This window comes from Nerophis ophidion, linkage group LG11 (genome assembly GCF_033978795.1).
Source record: "Nerophis ophidion isolate RoL-2023_Sa linkage group LG11, RoL_Noph_v1.0, whole genome shotgun sequence".
NCBI lineage: Eukaryota > Metazoa > Chordata > Actinopteri > Syngnathiformes > Syngnathidae > Nerophis > Nerophis ophidion.
The window spans coordinates 53,277,286-53,295,131 of record NC_084621.1 but is presented as its reverse complement, the minus strand read 5'-3'; the positions used below and the strand labels follow the sequence as shown (position 1 = coordinate 53,295,131).

The 17,846-nt window shown below is 39.4% G+C and overlaps 1 protein-coding gene across 2 annotated transcripts in view; it reads left to right on the top strand.

The window, feature by feature from the left end:
* Positions 1–17,846, top strand: part of LOC133562239 (CUB and sushi domain-containing protein 3-like) — a 673,567-nt gene that overhangs the window by 214,291 nt on the left and 441,430 nt on the right. For both annotated transcript variants that reach the window (XM_061916244.1, XM_061916243.1), the window contains exon 5: positions 1,543–1,771. In XM_061916244.1, coding sequence (XP_061772228.1) covers positions 1,543–1,771 — 229 coding nt within the window. The remainder of the gene's footprint in view (positions 1–1,542; positions 1,772–17,846) is intronic.

Genomic DNA, 17,846 nt, shown 5'->3' with positions numbered 1-17,846 from the left:
TGCAACAAACACAGCTAAATAAAAACACAAAGGGTAAAACATAAACCCACCTACAAACTGATATATCACTAAGCTTTAGAACTTTCTTGTAAAAATCTCCTTTGCGTCCGTCCCTGACCCCCTCATTTCAGGCTGCCCACTATGGAAACACTCTGTGGAAACGCTTCCCACCCACACTGCTTGGTGCCAGGTTTAACCTGCTGTGACGTAGATTACCATAGTAACTCGTAGGGTCGTACGGTATACGGATATTAGTATGGTACCGCGATACTAATGAATCATATTCGGTACTATACCGCCTCTGAAAAGTACTGGTCCGCCAGACCGTAAGTTTTTTGGTTAAAATAAAGCCAATAATGCAATTTTTTTCTGGTCCCCTTTAATTAGAAAAGTATCGAAAAGTTCCGAAAACTATCGAAATAATATTGGTATCGGGACAACATTTCAAGCATTGAAATACTTAGTATAGTTCAGAACTTACGGTCATTAGAAAACATCACTGCACGGCAGCTACAGTGACCTAGTGGTTAGAGTGTCCGCCTTGAGATCGGTAGGTCGTGAGTTCAAATCCCGGCCGAGTCATACCAAAGACTATAAAAATGGGACCCATTACTTCCCTGCTGGGCACTCAGCATTCAGGGTTGGAATTGGGGTTTAAATCACCATAAATGATTCCCGGGTGCGGCACCGCTGCTGCCCAGGGTGATGGGTCATATGCAGACAATAATTTCGCCACATCTGGTATGTGTGTGACAATCATTGGTACTTTAACTTTATAACTTTAACTCACTGTTTACATCTTAACAATCTAAAAAAAATTATTTGAGAAGGTCAGATTGAAAAGCTTAACGGGCCGCATGTGGCCCCCGGGCCTCAATTTGCCCAGGTCTGATGTATAGTATAGAATTAACATAATCCATATTGTATTGCATATTTCAGTGCATTGGCAATGTTCATGTCAGTAATACCTCATTATTGGAACGTTAGTCTTAAGCTTGCCATCAAATTCATTGTTAAAATTAATAAAGTTACTTTTAATTCATGCATGACCAATGAAACAGCCTACTAGAATCTAAAAATAATTATAGTGAAGATTACATGTTTTGTGTTGTGACGGTGTTTGTAATGAAGGCATAATTGCTGTGGATCATTACATAATGCAACAAATTGCTCTATTTTATTAAAAAAAAACTGCAGCAGCCACATTTTGTAAGAACCTTTGCAATATGTAACAAGTTATTGCAAAACACATCCAAAATTATTACAATATGCGTTCAATATATATATTTTTTTACAGATGAGACCGATTATTACAAAATGTGGCGTTATTACATAATGAGGTGAAAAGGTATTTAATTATTAAATCATGCATTTTTGTAACATAATGCGCTGTTTTAAAGTGTCCAGACAACTGTGGTTTTAACACTTTCTCTCTGCAGTTTTTTTTCTTAGTGTTGCATTTATCTTAGAACACAGATAGAATGTTCCACTTGTTGAACTCTCCTTACACCTCACTCTGCTTTTCTCTTTGGTACCCGGCAGCGGAGGACACGTGTGGCGGCACCCTGAGGGGCTCCAGTGGCTTCATATCCAGCTTTGATTTCCCCAGCGGGGACTCCCCTGGCGCTGGAGGACTGGGTAGCAGTGGGGAATGTAAATGGACTATCCTGGCTGACCCGGGGGATACCATCTCATTGGTGTTCACTGAATTTCAAATGGAGGAGAAGTCAGATTATCTAGAAGTAGAAGGATCCGAATCGCCAACTATATGGTGAGTTTTTCTGTCTTTGGCTCAGCACTCAACCTGACATTGTCATAGTGTTTTTAATCTCATTTGCATAACATTGTAAACGAGTGCTTTGTGCTGATACTGCATTTTACTAGAAATGTCCTAATCGTCCTTTTAAAGCTCCATGTGTGGATATCCTCTACGGTGGACTTTTGTTTTTGTTAGTTGCACATTTTGAAAATAAATAGCCCTGTTATGCAAAAACACAACGGCCCACTACAGAGGATACTAGATCCCAGGAGGTTATATCCCCTGTCTTTTTTTAATCAATCAAGGTCTTAGCATTTTTATTAAGGAACAAGTTTTATGTACCAGTAGGAAATCATTTGGCTTAAGGAATCAGTACTTTTTTGTGACTTGACGCATTTAGAGACGTATTTAGCAGGTATCGATCCAAGTCTAAGGTATTCGTTTTATCAGTTTAAACAATTTAGGAATCCTTATTTCAGCATTGTTGGGAAAAGCATTTTTTAATGGAATTTAAGTTGGTCTTTCAAGTTATTTGCAGTACATTGTTGACCTGATTCAGCATATCAAAAGGCTGTATTGTGAAGGGCTTTTATTTATATGACAGTAAATCCCTGCTTTTCACTAGGTCCAATTCTGCACCTACCATCAGATTTTGTTTCCAGGTTGAAGGCCTGGATATGTCTTACACACTTACTTTACAATATAAAATGTATGGGAATTACTACTAATGAATGATGTGTAAGATGATCGATGAACAGATGGCTTTATTAAGCTCTGGCAACGTCAGAGAAGATGATATACAAACCCCGTTTCCGAATGGGTTGGGAAATTGTGTTAGATGTAAATATAAACGGAATACAATGATTTGCAAATCCTTTTCAACCAATATTCAGTTGAATATGCTACAAAGACAACATATTTAAAGTTAAAAATGATAAACCTTTTTTTTTTTTGCAAATAATCATTAACTTTAGAATTTGATGCCAGCAACACGTGACAGAGACGTTGGGAAAGGTGGCAATACATACTGATAAAGTTGAGGAATGCTCATCAAACACTTATTTGGAACATCCCACAGGTGTGCAGGCTAATTGGGAACAGGTGGGTGCCATGATTGGGTATAAAAGCAGCTTCCATGAAATGCTAAGTAATTCACAAACAAGGATGGGGCGAGGGTCACCACTTTGTAAGCAAATCGTCGAACAGTTTTAGAACAACATTTCTCAACGAGCTATTGCAAAGAATTTAGGGATTTTTACCATCTACGGTCCGTAAAATCATCAAAAGGTTCAGAGAATCCGGAGAAATCACTGCACGTAGGCGATGATATTACAGACCTCTGATCCCTCAGGCGGTACTGCATCAAAAACCGCCAATAGTGTGTAAACGATATCACCACATGGGCTCAGGAACACTTCATAAAACCATTGTCAGTAACTACAGTTGGTCGCTACATCTATAAGTGCAAGTTAAAACTCTACTATGCAAAGCGACAACAACATCCAGGAACGCCGCCAGCTTAGCTGGGCCCCGAGCTCATCCAAGATGGACTGATGCAAAGTGGAAAAGTGTTCTGTGGTCTGACGAGTCCACATTTCAAATTATATTTGGAAACTGTGGACGTAATGTCTTCCGGAAAAAAGAGAAAAATAACTATCCTCATTGTTATAGGCACAAAATTTAAAAGCCAGCATCTGTGATGGTATGGAGGTGTATTAGTGCCCAAGGCATGGGTAACTTACACATCTGTGAAGGCACCATTAATGCTGAATGGTCCATACAGGTTTTGGAGCAACATATGTTGTCATCCAAGCAACGTTATCATGGATGCCCCTGATTATTCCAGCAAAACAATTCCAAGCCACGTGTTACAACAGCGTGGCTTCGTAGTAAAAGAGTGCGGGTACTTTCCTGGCCTGCCTGCAGTCCAGACCTGTATCTTATCGAAAATGTGTGGCGCATTATGAAGTGTAAAATATGACAACAAGACCCCGGACTGTTGAACAACTTAAGCTGCACATCAAGCAAGAATGGTAAAGAATTCCACTTTCAAAGCTTCAACAATTAGTTTACTCCCAAACGTTTATTGAGTGTTGTTAAAAGAAAATATGATGTAACACAGTGGTGAACATGCCCTTTCCCAACTACTTTGGCACATGTTGGGGTCATGAAATTCTAAGTTAATTATTATTTGCAAAAAAATATAAAGTTTATGAGTTTGAACATCAAATATGTTATCTTTGTAGTGCATTCAATTGATTATGGGTTGAAAAGGATTTGCAAATCATTGTATTCCGTTTATATTTATATCTAAAACAATTTCCCAACTCATATGGAAACGGGGTTTCTAAATGTTTTACTTTGGCTCATTCAGCTATGGAGATATGGATATAAGATTGGTGAACAAAGTGGGGTATCTCAAGGCTTAGCGAAATAATACTGTCGGTGGCACATGATTGCTGTTGCCGTGATCCCAGGACGCAGAGAAGGCAAGCGATTTGCAGGCAGAAAGTAATTTACAGGTAACGGGCAGTAGAAACATGATTCAAGTCAAGCAGGAATTCAGGAATCAATTTAACACTTTGGTATACCCCAGACAATTCACCATCTTTAGCTACTCATCTATGAGGTATTTTTAGTCAAAACTCATTTGAAAAACCATAATCAATGTATTTCACTATGTTATTAAAAATGACTGAACCACATTGTCAATCAGCAACAATGTTTTGGATTAATATAAAAACAGTAGCAAGCTCCCGATGGGCCACATAGAAACAAACAGTCCGTACCAGAAAAAATAGCCCTAATGAGATAACCTTATGGACAATACAGCATGACATAAACATAATTCCAGAAATCTAATCTTGTTGTTTTGTTATTATTACTCAGAAATCTCCTTTGATTAAAGGTCAACACATCTTCAGCTGCCAACTTTATCAGGAAAGATTTTTATTCACTGAGGTTACATTAATGACAGCCTAATCGTTTTACAGAGCAGAGTACTGTGTCGGAAGTCTGTTTTGCTGACAACTCTTAGGCTTTTCTCCTTTTTATCGCAGGAGATTTCCATCAGATTTCTCGAAATGAGTTTATTGATTCTCATGGTTGTCACAAGGTTGGTGCGAGGCTACATTTCAGTACTGAAAAATCTGAGTTTTAGTTCCCGGTAAAAAGCAATACTGACGTGTGGCTGGAGCAAAGAGGAGTTTTCTGTTGTCGTTTGTCTGACCTTTAATATGATTGCACAGCTCCAAACACAAAGGGCAAAAAGAATCCATCCACAGATTACATGTCAATCACTGCATAGTTGTGGAAAAAAATGCAGCTTTGCATATTATAGGTTTCTTCTTTATTTTCATTTAATGCTTTACCTATTATGTATTTCCTTCTATTTCATTTGCGATTTGTGTCTTACTTTCAATGCTTTGCAAATTAAATTGATTAGCCCTAAAAACAATAGCATTCAAACATGTTCGTCAGAAAAAAATTGCACTATTCAAAGCAGTTTGGGTGTAAGAAGATGACGATTACAGAGTTTGGTTAAATGACTGTTTTCACGACTGTACATTGTCCATCCATCCATTTTCTACCGCTTATTCCCTTTCGGGGTCGCGGGGGGCGCTGGCGCCTATCTCAGCGTGTTTTCTAATTTGTTCCGAGGAAAATTAAAACCTCATTGATTTTCTGAGTCCTGTACAATTGTACTTTGGTTTACGAATTTAATTTGTTCTGTGACAAATCAAATCAATTTTCCCCATTGAAATTCCATTATTTCTTTCTAGGCAGTATAAGCGGTATTTTCAATACCGCTTATCCTCACGAGGGTCGCGGGTAAGCTGGAGTTTATCCCAGCCGACATCGGCGAGGTACACCCTAGACTGGTCGCCGGCCAATCGCAGGACACACATGGATAAAATCACCATTCACACCTACAGTTTTAACAATTTTAAATCTTCAATTAACCTAACATGCATATTTTAAGAATTTGGTAGGAAGCCTGGGAAAACTCCACAACCACACGGGAGAACATGCACACGCCACACTAGAGCAGCACAATTAATCGATATCAAGGTTTTTAATTAGTGTGGTATAAAACCGCAAAGGCTGAGGTTTTTTCTTTCTCTGCTGTGACCGGCATTTCAGTGACAGCCATGTTCACTAATCACAATTGTTGAGCCTGGTTTGTTCGTCTCTCGCTTCAAACAGGGAGAAATAGGTCTCACTCTCTGCATCGCTCTCAGCACCTGAGCGCGTTTATTTGACAGTAGAAATAACTGAACGCACTAAGCCTGTTGGCAGAGAGCGGGGGCACCAGCTTCATACACTGACACAGGAAGAACAGACAGAGAGCCTTGTGATTCACCAATGATAAGTTCAGCAAAGTAACAGAAAGTAAATACGAATACAAAGCTAAATGTGGTAACATTCTAGCTTTAAATTGAATGGGACATACAGTCGTGGTCAAACTTTTACATACACTTGTAAAGAACATAATACCATGGCTGTCTTGAGTTTCCAATAATTTCTACAACTCTTATTATTTTGTGATAGAGTAATTGGAGCATATACTTGTTGGTCAAAAAAACATTCATGAAGTTTGGTTCTTTTGAAGTCAAAGTACCAACGATGGTCACACACACACTAGGTGTGGTGAAATGTGTCCTCTGCATTGGACCCATCCCCTTGATCACCCCCTGGGAAGTCAGGGGAGCAGTGGGCAGCAGCGGTGCCGCGCCCGGGAATCATTTATGGTGATTTAAGCCCCAATTCCAACCCTTGATGCTGAGTGCCAAGAAGGGAGGCTATGGGTCCCATTTATTTATTGCCTTTGTTATGACTCGGCCGGGGTTTGAACTCCCAACCTACCGATCTCAGGGCGGACACGCTAACCACCACTTCTCCCGTCCAAAGGCAAAACCCAGTAACTAAATTTTGGTCAAAACTGAGCTGATAATAATTTTGGAGTTCCTAGGTGATATGCTTTACATTAGTGTATGCGATATTGTAATTTGTTCCGTAAGTAAGCTGTTACGCGCATGGCAGGACCTAGCAACTACCACACTTAACTGCGTAGATACAACAGAAAAACCTAGTATCTCAAGGGACCAATCGAAGCTTCTTTGTCAGTCGCCTTATTGTCTTTAATGAGACATTTGCACGAATGGGGGCCGACGGTCAACCTGATTATGTGATATTATGGCACTAGGGGATATTTGGAAGATTGGCCCAGGACGTTGCAAGCATCTTCATTAAATGTATTGTTCTTGATTCTTCCCCTTGCATACTCTTTTGGGCAGATAACTGTGGAGGTCAAAATAAAAACTGCAAACGCAGAATGGGGCCCACCGGAGATTGTGATAAAATATCTGGAGAAAGGGCACACATTCATGAGAGCAGATTCAATCCATGGCTCAATCTGCAAGAAAATGAAAGCTCAAGAAAACATCTCTATGTTTGATGACTTTGTAGATCTTTGTAAGACAGCATCAAGATAGATTGGTTTTCTCAAAATCAGCTAGAAGTGAGTTGCTAGGTTTTGCCTTTGGACGGGTGATTATGGGTCTACTGAAATAGTGACCAAATCGGCTGGGTCAAAAGTATACACACAGCAATGTCAATATTTGGTTAAATGTCCCTTGGCAAGTTTCACTGCAATAAGGCGCTTTTGGTAGCCATCCACAAGCTTCTGGCAAGCTTCTGGTTGAATATTTGACCACTCCTCTTGACAAAATTGGTGCAGTTCAGCTAAATGTGTTGGTTTTCTGACATGGACTTGTTTCTTCAGCATTGTCCACACATTTAAGTCAGGACTTTTGGAACGCCATTCTAAAACCTTGTTTTTTTAGATATGCATCTCTTACATACCGTATTTCCTTGAATTGCTGCCAGGGTGCTAATTAATTTAAAACCTCTTCTCACTCCTGCGCTTACCAGAGGCATGCGGTAAAAGTAATCATGCGCTATTTATTTACTTACCAAAGCTATGCAGTAACAATTTGAGTGTGATGTAAACTTGGATCTTAAATCCTACTAATTAGCTCTTATTCTTCTTCCCTTTATGTAATTTCAAATTACCGCTATTGAAATCAGCCTCCTCCATTTTGAAAATGATGACAGGGGAAGTGTCACAAGTGACGTCATGAGTTTGACCAGGCGGTAATACTAAGCATGCGCTAATTATTTTGGGAAGCGAGTTTGACCCGGCAGTAATTCAAGGCAGGCGCATACTATATGCCCTGCGGCAATTCAAGGAAATACGGTATCTTAAAAAAAGCGTTTCCCCCCACCTCCCTTTAGTCCAGGGGCTCCGTAAAGTAGTGCCTTCTTTGTTCATTTATAAAATCCGGTCAACTTCCTTTGTTTTCACTTTATCGAACTGCGCATGCAAGTGACGTCGGGGATACAATAGGGCCACATTGGGGCCTGTGCACATTTATACTGGAGTCTGATAAAGATCACATTTTACCTACAGTGTAAACAGCTGGAAAATATCAGATTAAAAAAAATCAGATTTGGGCAACTTTGGCCTGCAGTTTGAACGTAGTATAAGTAACATGTCTCCTTTCGTTATTTTCACAGATTTATGATTTTTTTGTACAAAAAATATGAAAATCGAATCGCAATTGTGGAGAGAAAAATCCCATTTAGGTTTTTCTCAAAATTGTGCAGCCCTCCTCCAAACGGAGATAGATGTTCAAACAGAAAACCCAGATCTCCCCGGTCTCCTGACTGTGTGGCCTACTAGCTAAATATTAGGCCGTGTGGCCAACATGAAAAAATAAAATGTACTATAAACAACTACAATAGTTTTATTAAAACAACTGTTTGCAAACCTTTACACACTTTTTAGAGGGCGCTAACTTGCCATAGTGTTGTAAGCTCTTACGAACATTAGATTTGTTTGCTGTCAGTTAATGATAGCGATTTGGCAAAGTTCATCTACTAACGTACAGTATAGTCTTATCTTCACAACAACATTGCTGCAAATTGTTATTTGCCTCTCTGGGACTACTTTTGTGTAGGTCCACTTTATATCAAAACAAAATTCAAATGTTTTAAATGCAAAAATCCTCCCATTTATTGTTGCAATACATCATTGGACAATTTTGACAAGTGCATTAAGTCAAAGCATAGTAATTGTGTAACATAAATATACCAATGAGTGCTAGTGCGAGTTCAAAGGTCTTATGCAAGATACTTTTTGGAAACTTTGATTTTGTTAGCCCACACAACACTTATTGTGAAGGCTGTAAGTGTGCTGCTGTTCGTTAGGGTGCTTGATGGTTGACAGGTTTTTGAGGAGACGGCTTGAGGCTGTAAAAAAAAAAGACAGTATTTCAGTCGCATTTTTTAAAAAACATTTTCTGTGACATTTTAAAAGATATTTTAACGTTTAACACTAAACGTATTTTAATTAGCCAATTCTATGATTACTTCCCAATCATTATGTGGAAATCAAATGGGCTTAATTCGCCTTACAAGTGCAAGCATATGATAAGAAATACACCTAGACGCTCCAAACTGATTAACACAGAAAACATATGTGATCCATGCAACACACATACTCCGATTTCAGATTTGTTAATATAAATTATTCCATACCTGGTCAAAACTCAACCACAGGGATCATGTATACAAACAATCTTTCATTCTGTCATCCACACCTATGAACAATTTGAACTCTCCAAACAGCCTAACATGCGTGATTTTGCTATGTGGAAGAAAGCTGAAGACCTGTAGAAAAACCACACATGCATAGGAACATGCACACACCACACAGAGATGTTCCAAAGAAGATTTGAAGACGTATTTCTTGTTTGTGAGGCTGACCTTGAGGCTGCTATAGATGGAATCAATAGGCACCTCACGATTTGATCACGATTCAATTCAGAGTAGAGTCACCACGATTCTCGACTCAAACACATTCTCGCAAGTATTATTTGATATATTTTATCCATCCTTCCATTCATTTTCTACTGCTTACATATCGCGGGGGGTGCTGGAATTTATCACAGCTGCATTTGGGCGGAAGGCGGGGTACAGAAGTCGCCACCTCATCGCAGGGCCAACACAGATAGACAAACAACATTCACACTCACCTTCACACACTACGACCAATTTAGTGTTGCCAATCAACCTATCCCCAGGTGCATTTTTTTGGAGGTGGGAGGAAGCCGGAGTACTCGGAGGGAACCCCCGCAGTCACTGGGAGGACATGCAAACTCCACACAGAAAAATCCCGAGCCCAAAATTAAATCCAGGCCCTTTTTATTGTGAGGCAAATGTACTAACGCCTGTAATATATCATTAATATTATTATTATTATTATAATAAATCAGTTTCAAAAGAGGTGACAGGTTACAAAACCACCTTTTACACGCAGCAAGTTAGAGATGGCTTTAAAACATACTTTAAAGAATCTGATCTAAAAAATATGAATAAAGAAAAAACATTTTTGAAAGGTTACAAATCGATTTAGAATTGGAATGACTAACAATCGTGATCTGGATGTGAATCGATTCTTTTAAGCACCTTTGCAGCTACACTCGTCCATATGAAAACTAAAATCTTCCTTGCCGTTTCTCCTTAGTTGTTCTGAATTCAGAGAAATGCACTCAGCTGAACCTTTTTTGGACATGAATACATTACTCTCTCGAGTTTATACCTACAGAATGTGAGAAACTGACACCAGATATTCCCACTTAACACTCTGGTCGCGAGGCCGTGTGTGGCCACGGCGGGACTCATTACATTTGTATTTTAATGAGATGACCACGCGCTCTTCCAGCCCTAACTCCATCAAACCGAGCAACTCTAATATGCTTTACAAAGCCATGTTAGAATCTCATTCTCGCCATTGAGACGTTGCAAATAGATGAAATGAGACATTGTGAAACTTGGACAAATCCAACCCTCCAAAAAGGAGTGCATTTATGCCCGGACGTTATCGCCACCATGCCATATTGCATGTCTATTAAAAAAAAACTAGAATCCTGATTCTGTACTGTTGAAATGGTGACACATTTTGTCAGGGTCCATTTTTCCAATTGGTCCTTCTCATCTTCAGTCACTCAATATGCATTGAAGGAAATACACTCACTTATTCTTATCTCTTAAAGAAACCGGGCCCAGTCTTTCTCAAGTCAATTATTTATATATATATATTTTTTTTATTTCTTCCTAACTGGCGAGTGGCATGCATGAATGTTTTGCGAAGGAGTCTTATAAAGGCCACCATTTGGGTCTCGCATAAACTTGAATGAATGCAATGAAATAAAACATTATATGAAGCATCCTATTTTAGCTGCGAAATGTCGTGATGCCTCATGGCTATGCTGCTTGACAGGAGACCTGTAATGGAAGAAACAATCCTCACACCTTCCTCGGGTCATGGTAAATGATTCGTCTTTCTTTACATCATTCAACTCGATTCAAAGTCACATTCTCTTTTTTTTTTTATTAGAGAGCAGCTATGAATCAAAACCTAACATTGCAGCGCGTGAGTGCCTTATCTCAGCTAAGCAGACGTCCCCTAATTGCAAACATTGTTGTTATACCTGTTTATTAATGTGGTGTGCAAGAGAAGGGGATCGCGATTGGTGGAATTTCAAAGGGGGGAATGACATTGCTGACAAACCCAAGTACGGTTGGATGAATAATTTTCTTAATGTTGATCACAGTTATGGTTACATTTCCTCTACCATCTTTTGTAATTTGAGTTCCACTGATCTTAAAGGTGTGACATTTGTTCTTTGCTGCCTAGAGATGACAACTTTCCCTTTTCTTTGATACAGCAAACAAATTTATAGTAAATCAATCAACAATGATCAAGTCTTCAATGCATCACGATTAGGATGTGGACAAATTTGAATCAATGGACATATGTCCAAATATTGATTACTTATGTATTAGGGTTGTACGGTATACCGGTAATAGTATAGTAGCGCAATCATACCGTTTCTGAAACATACCAGTCCCCCCCCCCCCCCACTCCCGCTTCGAAGTCAGGTCGTGACATTGCGGGTTTTAGGAGCAGAGAGCATGTTCGGCGGCACACAATCTACTTACAAGCAAACATAATGTGTAGACAGAAAAGGGAGAACAGACACCCATCCATCCATCCATTTTCTCAGCTAGAATCGGGCGGAAGGCAGTGTATACCTCATCGCAGGGCCAACATTCACACTCACATTCACACACTAGGGCCAATTTAGTGTTGCCAATCAACTTATCCCCAGGTGCATGTCTTTGGAAGTGGGAGGAAGCCGGAGTACCCGGAGGGAACCCACGCATTCACGGGTAGGACATGCAAACTCCACACAGAAAGATCCTGAGACTACTCAGGACCTTCGTATTGTGAGGTGGACGCACTAACCCCTCTGCCACCGTGAAGCCCGGAGAACAGACCCTGTCAAGTGTTTTGGTTTTTTAGCTGTGCTTATCCCACACATGAAAGGATGTATCAATGCTGAATATGGTTTCTGGATTTCACTCAAAAGACCAGACCGTCATTATTTTGTTTCTTGTTATTTTCCTTTAGTTTGCAAGAATTTCCTCCAACAATGAAACAGCTTCTTTTGCCCTTTTAGCAGCTTCTAGCAGCTTTTGGAAGATTTTAGGAGCTTTTAGAGTCTTTGGTAGCTTTTTGCAGTCTTTAGGAGCTTTTAGCAGTCTTAGTTTTTAGCTTTTAGGCTTTTAGCTTTTAGGTGAAAAACCGGTTGTCCGTTCAGCTTTTTTTTTTTTTGGCACAACTCTAGGTTATCGTCAAGGATAGTGAACCTTCCTCCACTCTGCGCTGCGGTGGCGTTTTATGCATCACTTGATTAGACGCAGCTGTCTAATTATCGGGTTCGCGCACCAGCAGGCGAGACGGGAGCGCGCTGCGCTCTACCTGCGCGTAAATGTGAATAGATCAGGTGATCATATAAAAAAACTAGCTGAACTAATGCCGGATTATCTATTACTTACCTGGGGTTGTCAAGCTGAATAGGTGGTGCGGATGTGCTTTACCATAAAATATAATAATTTTTTCTTTATTTATTTTTTCAAATGGCGTTTGGCTGGTTGCCAAGTCGCTGCGGTTGCGAGCTCGCGCATCACCTGACGAGACAGCTGTTCGCCACTACAGACACATTTTGGCTTGCAAACTAATAGTAAAGTTGAAGTTATAACACTGAAATGCCCTCAGGAAGCGGTGCTTTAAGACGTGGCTAGCGGCTAGAGTCCTTTCAGCGTCTGCAATGTTGCAGCTACTTCTTAATCACTAATCCTCTCCTCCATGGCAACACATAGATTAAGTTTCTTACAAGTATCATCCCTGCAGGACGAGGAAGAGCTAAAAATGCTTCACTACACACCGTAGCTCACCGGCGTCAAAATGCAAACAAACGCCATTGGTGGATCTACACCTAACATCCACTGTAATGATGTCAAGTACAAGCATGTATAGAGTCGATGCTACTATTATTATGTCAATATTTTTTGGCATCACAACATTTTCTTTCTTTTTTTTAAATGTATATTATGTTTATAAACTCGGGAAATATGTCCCTGGACACATGAGGACATTGAATATGACCAATGTATGATCCTGAAACTACTTGGTATTGGATAGATACCCAAATTTGTGGTATCATCCATAACTAATGTCAAGTATCAAACAACAGAAGAATAAAATATTTTTCCATTTTAACAGAAATGTACATAGAAAACGTTGAAACAGGAAGTATGCAGATATTGACAGTAAATCAACAAGTAGATTAATAATAATTTTTTTTCCCACTTGTCCTTAATAATGTTGACAAAATTATAGACTGATAAATGACACAATGTGTTACTGCATATGGCAGTAGACTAATTAGGAGCCCTTGTTTGTTTACTTACTAAAAGACAAGTTGTCACGTATGTTCACTATTTTATTTAAAGGCCTACTGGAACCCACTACTACCGACCACGCAGTCTGATAGTTTATATATCAATGATGAAATATTAACATAGCAACACATGCCAATACGGCCGGTTTAGTTTACTAAATTGCAATTTTAGATTTCCAGCGAAATTTCTTGTTGAAAACGTTGTGGAATGATGACGTGTGCGCGTGACGTCACGGACTGCGAGGAAATATTAGAGCATCACTATTTGCGGCTAAAAGTTGTCTCTTTTCATCGCGCAATCAAACAGTATTTTGAACATCTGTGTTGCTGAATCTTTTGCAATTCGTTCAATTAATAATGGAGAAGTCAAAGTAAAACGATGGAGTTGGGAAGCTTTAGCCTTTAGCTACACAAACATACGGTGATTTCTTGTTTAAAATTCCCTGAGGTGAAGCTTTACTATGGATCAGAGCAGTCAAGCGAACATGGTTCCCGACCCCTTGTCAACCGGCAGGTCTCGGTGAGACAATTGTGTTAAAATGTATCCGCCGTCGACTTCCCTCAGACACTGGCCTCAAAACACCCGTGGACACACCCCTCCGACTATCAGGTACTATTTAATCTCACTAAAACACTAGCAACACAATAGAAAGATAAGGGATTTCCCATGATTATCCTAGTAAATGTGTCTAAAAACATCTGAATCTGTCCGTCCCAATGCAATCGCCTTTTTTTTTTTTTACTTTATTAATTATTATTTTTTCTTTCTAGTCCTTCACTATCAATTTCATCATCCACAAATCTTTCATCTTCGCTCAAATTAACGGGGAAATTGTCATTTTCTCGGTCCGAATAGCTCTTGCTGCTAGAGGCTCCCATTAAAAACAATGTGAGGACGTGAGGAGCTCTCACCCTTGTGACGTCATCGTCTGCGACTTCCGGTAAAGGCAAGACTTTTTTATCAACACCAAAAGTTGCAAACTTTATCGTTGATGTTCTCTACTAAATCCTTTCAGCAAAAATATGGCAATATCGCGAAATGATCAAGTATGACACATAGAATGGACCTGCTATCCCCGTTTAAATAAGAAAATATCATTTCAATAGGCCTTTAAGGACTGAACTGCAATAACAAACATATTTTAATGTACCCTAATATTTTTTGTTAAAATAAAGCCAACAATCCAATTTTTTGTGGTTTCCTTTATTTAGAAAATTACCAAAAAGTACTGAAATTATTTTAATGCCGCTACCAAAATATTGGTATCATTACAACACTATTATGTATGTGTTACCTGTTCCAAAATATGGTACCACAGTAGCACTTTGTGTGTACTGTATACCGATACTAACAAAGTACCACGGTACTAATGAATTACAAACTGTACTATACTGCTATTGAATAATACCGGTACATTTTTTTCATCTGCATGCTGCCGTGCGTCTGTGATATTGCTGAGCCGAGGCGCATTTTGAATGTGTCAGCACGCACACACCCAGCGCATACAAACAGTAACAATGTGTAGGGGGATAATGGTTAAGACGTTAATTTTACTGATTAATAAAGCGGGTTGCCAGAATGGAGGTGTTTTTGCTTCAAAACTCAAGATAAAGGTGACACTTTGACCATAGAAGCGCTGATCTGCAAGCGGTGCTTTAAAACCTGACACTAGAGGTTTCAATAGTGACAGGTAATGTAGTTAACTAGCATATCTGCTGTGCATATACAGATGACACAGCTGGTTGTTGGTTTGTTGCTAATTATTAGATAAGTCAAAACCGCCCACACAATGTAAACTAATGCAAGAGAAATTTCAGTTTGAAAATTTAATTTTGCAACAAGTTCCTACAATTTGTTTTTTAATTTTAACAATGTGTGTCTTACCTGTTAGATGTCTTATTCTAGGCAGCACACTGGAGCAGTGGTTAGTGCTTGTACCTCACAATAAAAAGGTTGTGGGTTTGATTCCTGGGTTCGGGGTCTTTCTGCGGGGACTTTACATTTTTTCCCCGTGACTGTGTGGGTTCTCGGGTTTCCTCCCATCTCCAAAGACATGCACCTGGACATATGTTGATTGTCAACTCTAAATTGGCCTTAGTGAGTGTGAATGTTGTAGCAATGTACAGTATCCGTAGATATAGATAACATGAAGTCAGCAAGTCAGACAGGGAGCACTGAGCTCTTCGTCCAGGTTGCGTCTATATTGAAATTCAAAATTCTCATTTGCAAATAGTTACATTCCTCTAAGATCATTCGTTACAGGTAAGTACAAATACAACTTACATATAAATATGTAAATATACACATCGCTTGACATAAGTACACAGCCTCCACTAAACTGACCATAGTTTCTGCAGGTATCAGCATATCTAATTTATTGCTCCTAATGCATTTTTAATGCAACTTAAAAAAATGTAATACCCATGCATGTCTTACTGTACAATATTATATATAACATTTAAAAAAATGTCTGCATAGACTATTTGTAAGCATTTGACAATGATAATGTTATATAGTTGAAACGAGGGCAGTATAGCTCGGTTGGTATAGTGGCCGTGCCAGCAACTTGAGGATTCCAGGTTCGATCCCCGCTTCCATCCTAGTCACTGCCATTGTGTCCTTGGGCAAAACACTTTACCCACCTCCTCCAAGTGCCACCCACACTGGTTTAAATGTAACTTAGATATTGGGTTTCACTATGTAAAAGCGCTTTGAGTCGCAATAGAAAAGCGCAATATAAACATAATTCACTTCACTGCCACCTGTGCCATGTTAATTGGGAACAGGTGGGTGCCATGATTGGGTATGAAAGGATCTTCCATGAAATGCTCAGTCATTCACAAACAAGGATGGAACGAGGGTCACCACTTGGTGAACAAATGCTTGAGCAAATTGTTTAGGAACACACTTTCTCAACCAGCTATTGCAAGACATTTAGGCATTTCACCATCTACAGTCCGTAATATCATCAACAGGTTCAGAGAATCTGGAGAAATCACTGCACATAAGCAGCCAGGCTGAAAACCAATACTAAATGCCCATGACCTTTGATACCTCAGGCGGTACTGCATCAAAAAGCGACATCAGTGTGTAAAGGAAATCACCAAATGGGCTCAGGAACACTTCAGCAAACCTCTGTCAGTAACTACAGTTGGTCTCTATATCTGTAAGTGCAAATTAAAACTGTACTCTGCAAAGCAAAAGCCTTTTATCAACAACATCCAGAAACGCCGCCGGCTTCATTGGGCCCAAACTCTTTGAAGATGGACTGATGCAAAGTGTAAAAGTGTTCTGTGGTCTGACGAGTCCACCTTTCATTTTTTTGTGAATGCACCAATAATGCTAAAAGGTACATACAGGTTTTGGAGCAACATACAATATGTTGCCATCCAAGCAACGTGTTACAACAGCCTGGCTTCATAGTAAGAGTGTGGGTACTAGACTGGCCTGCCTGTAGTTTAGACCATTGAAAATGTGTGGCCCAATATGAAACGTTAAATATCACAACGGAGACCCCGGACTGTTGAACAACTTAAGCTGTACATCAAACAAGAATGGGAAAAAAATCCACCTGAAAAGCTTTAAAAAAATGGTCTCCTCAGTTCTCAACTGCTATTAAATTTTAAGTTAATGATTATTTGCAAAAAAAAAAAAAAACAAGTTTCTCAGTTCAAACATTAAATATCTTGTCTTTGCAGTGCATTCAGTTGGATATACTGTAAGTTGAAAATGATTTGCAAATCATTGTATTCAATTTCTATTTACGAATTACACAACCTAAGAGGAGGGCAGATCGATCCATAAATTTGTGTTGTTGATAACAATGATAGTGCTATGATCAATGATCAAGTGCTTACAAGTCGATTACTTTTCCATTCTAAAAGTTTTTTTGTTTGTCTTTGTTAATGTTTACAAACTTGGAATAATTCCCTAATTCCCTCTATATAATATGACATTGAGGACAAAACCCCCAACATTTACAATAATAGAAAGTAGTTTTTGCTGTTAAGTATTTATGTAGACAGTGCTTTGATCTACACAATTATCCATCCATCCATTTCCTACCGCTTATTCCCTTTGGGGTCGCGGGGGACGCTGGTGCCTATCCCCGCTACAATCGGGCGGAAGGCGGGCGGAAGGCGGGCTACACCCTGGACAAGTCGAACTCATCGCAGGGCCAACACAGATAGACAGACAACATTCACACACTAGG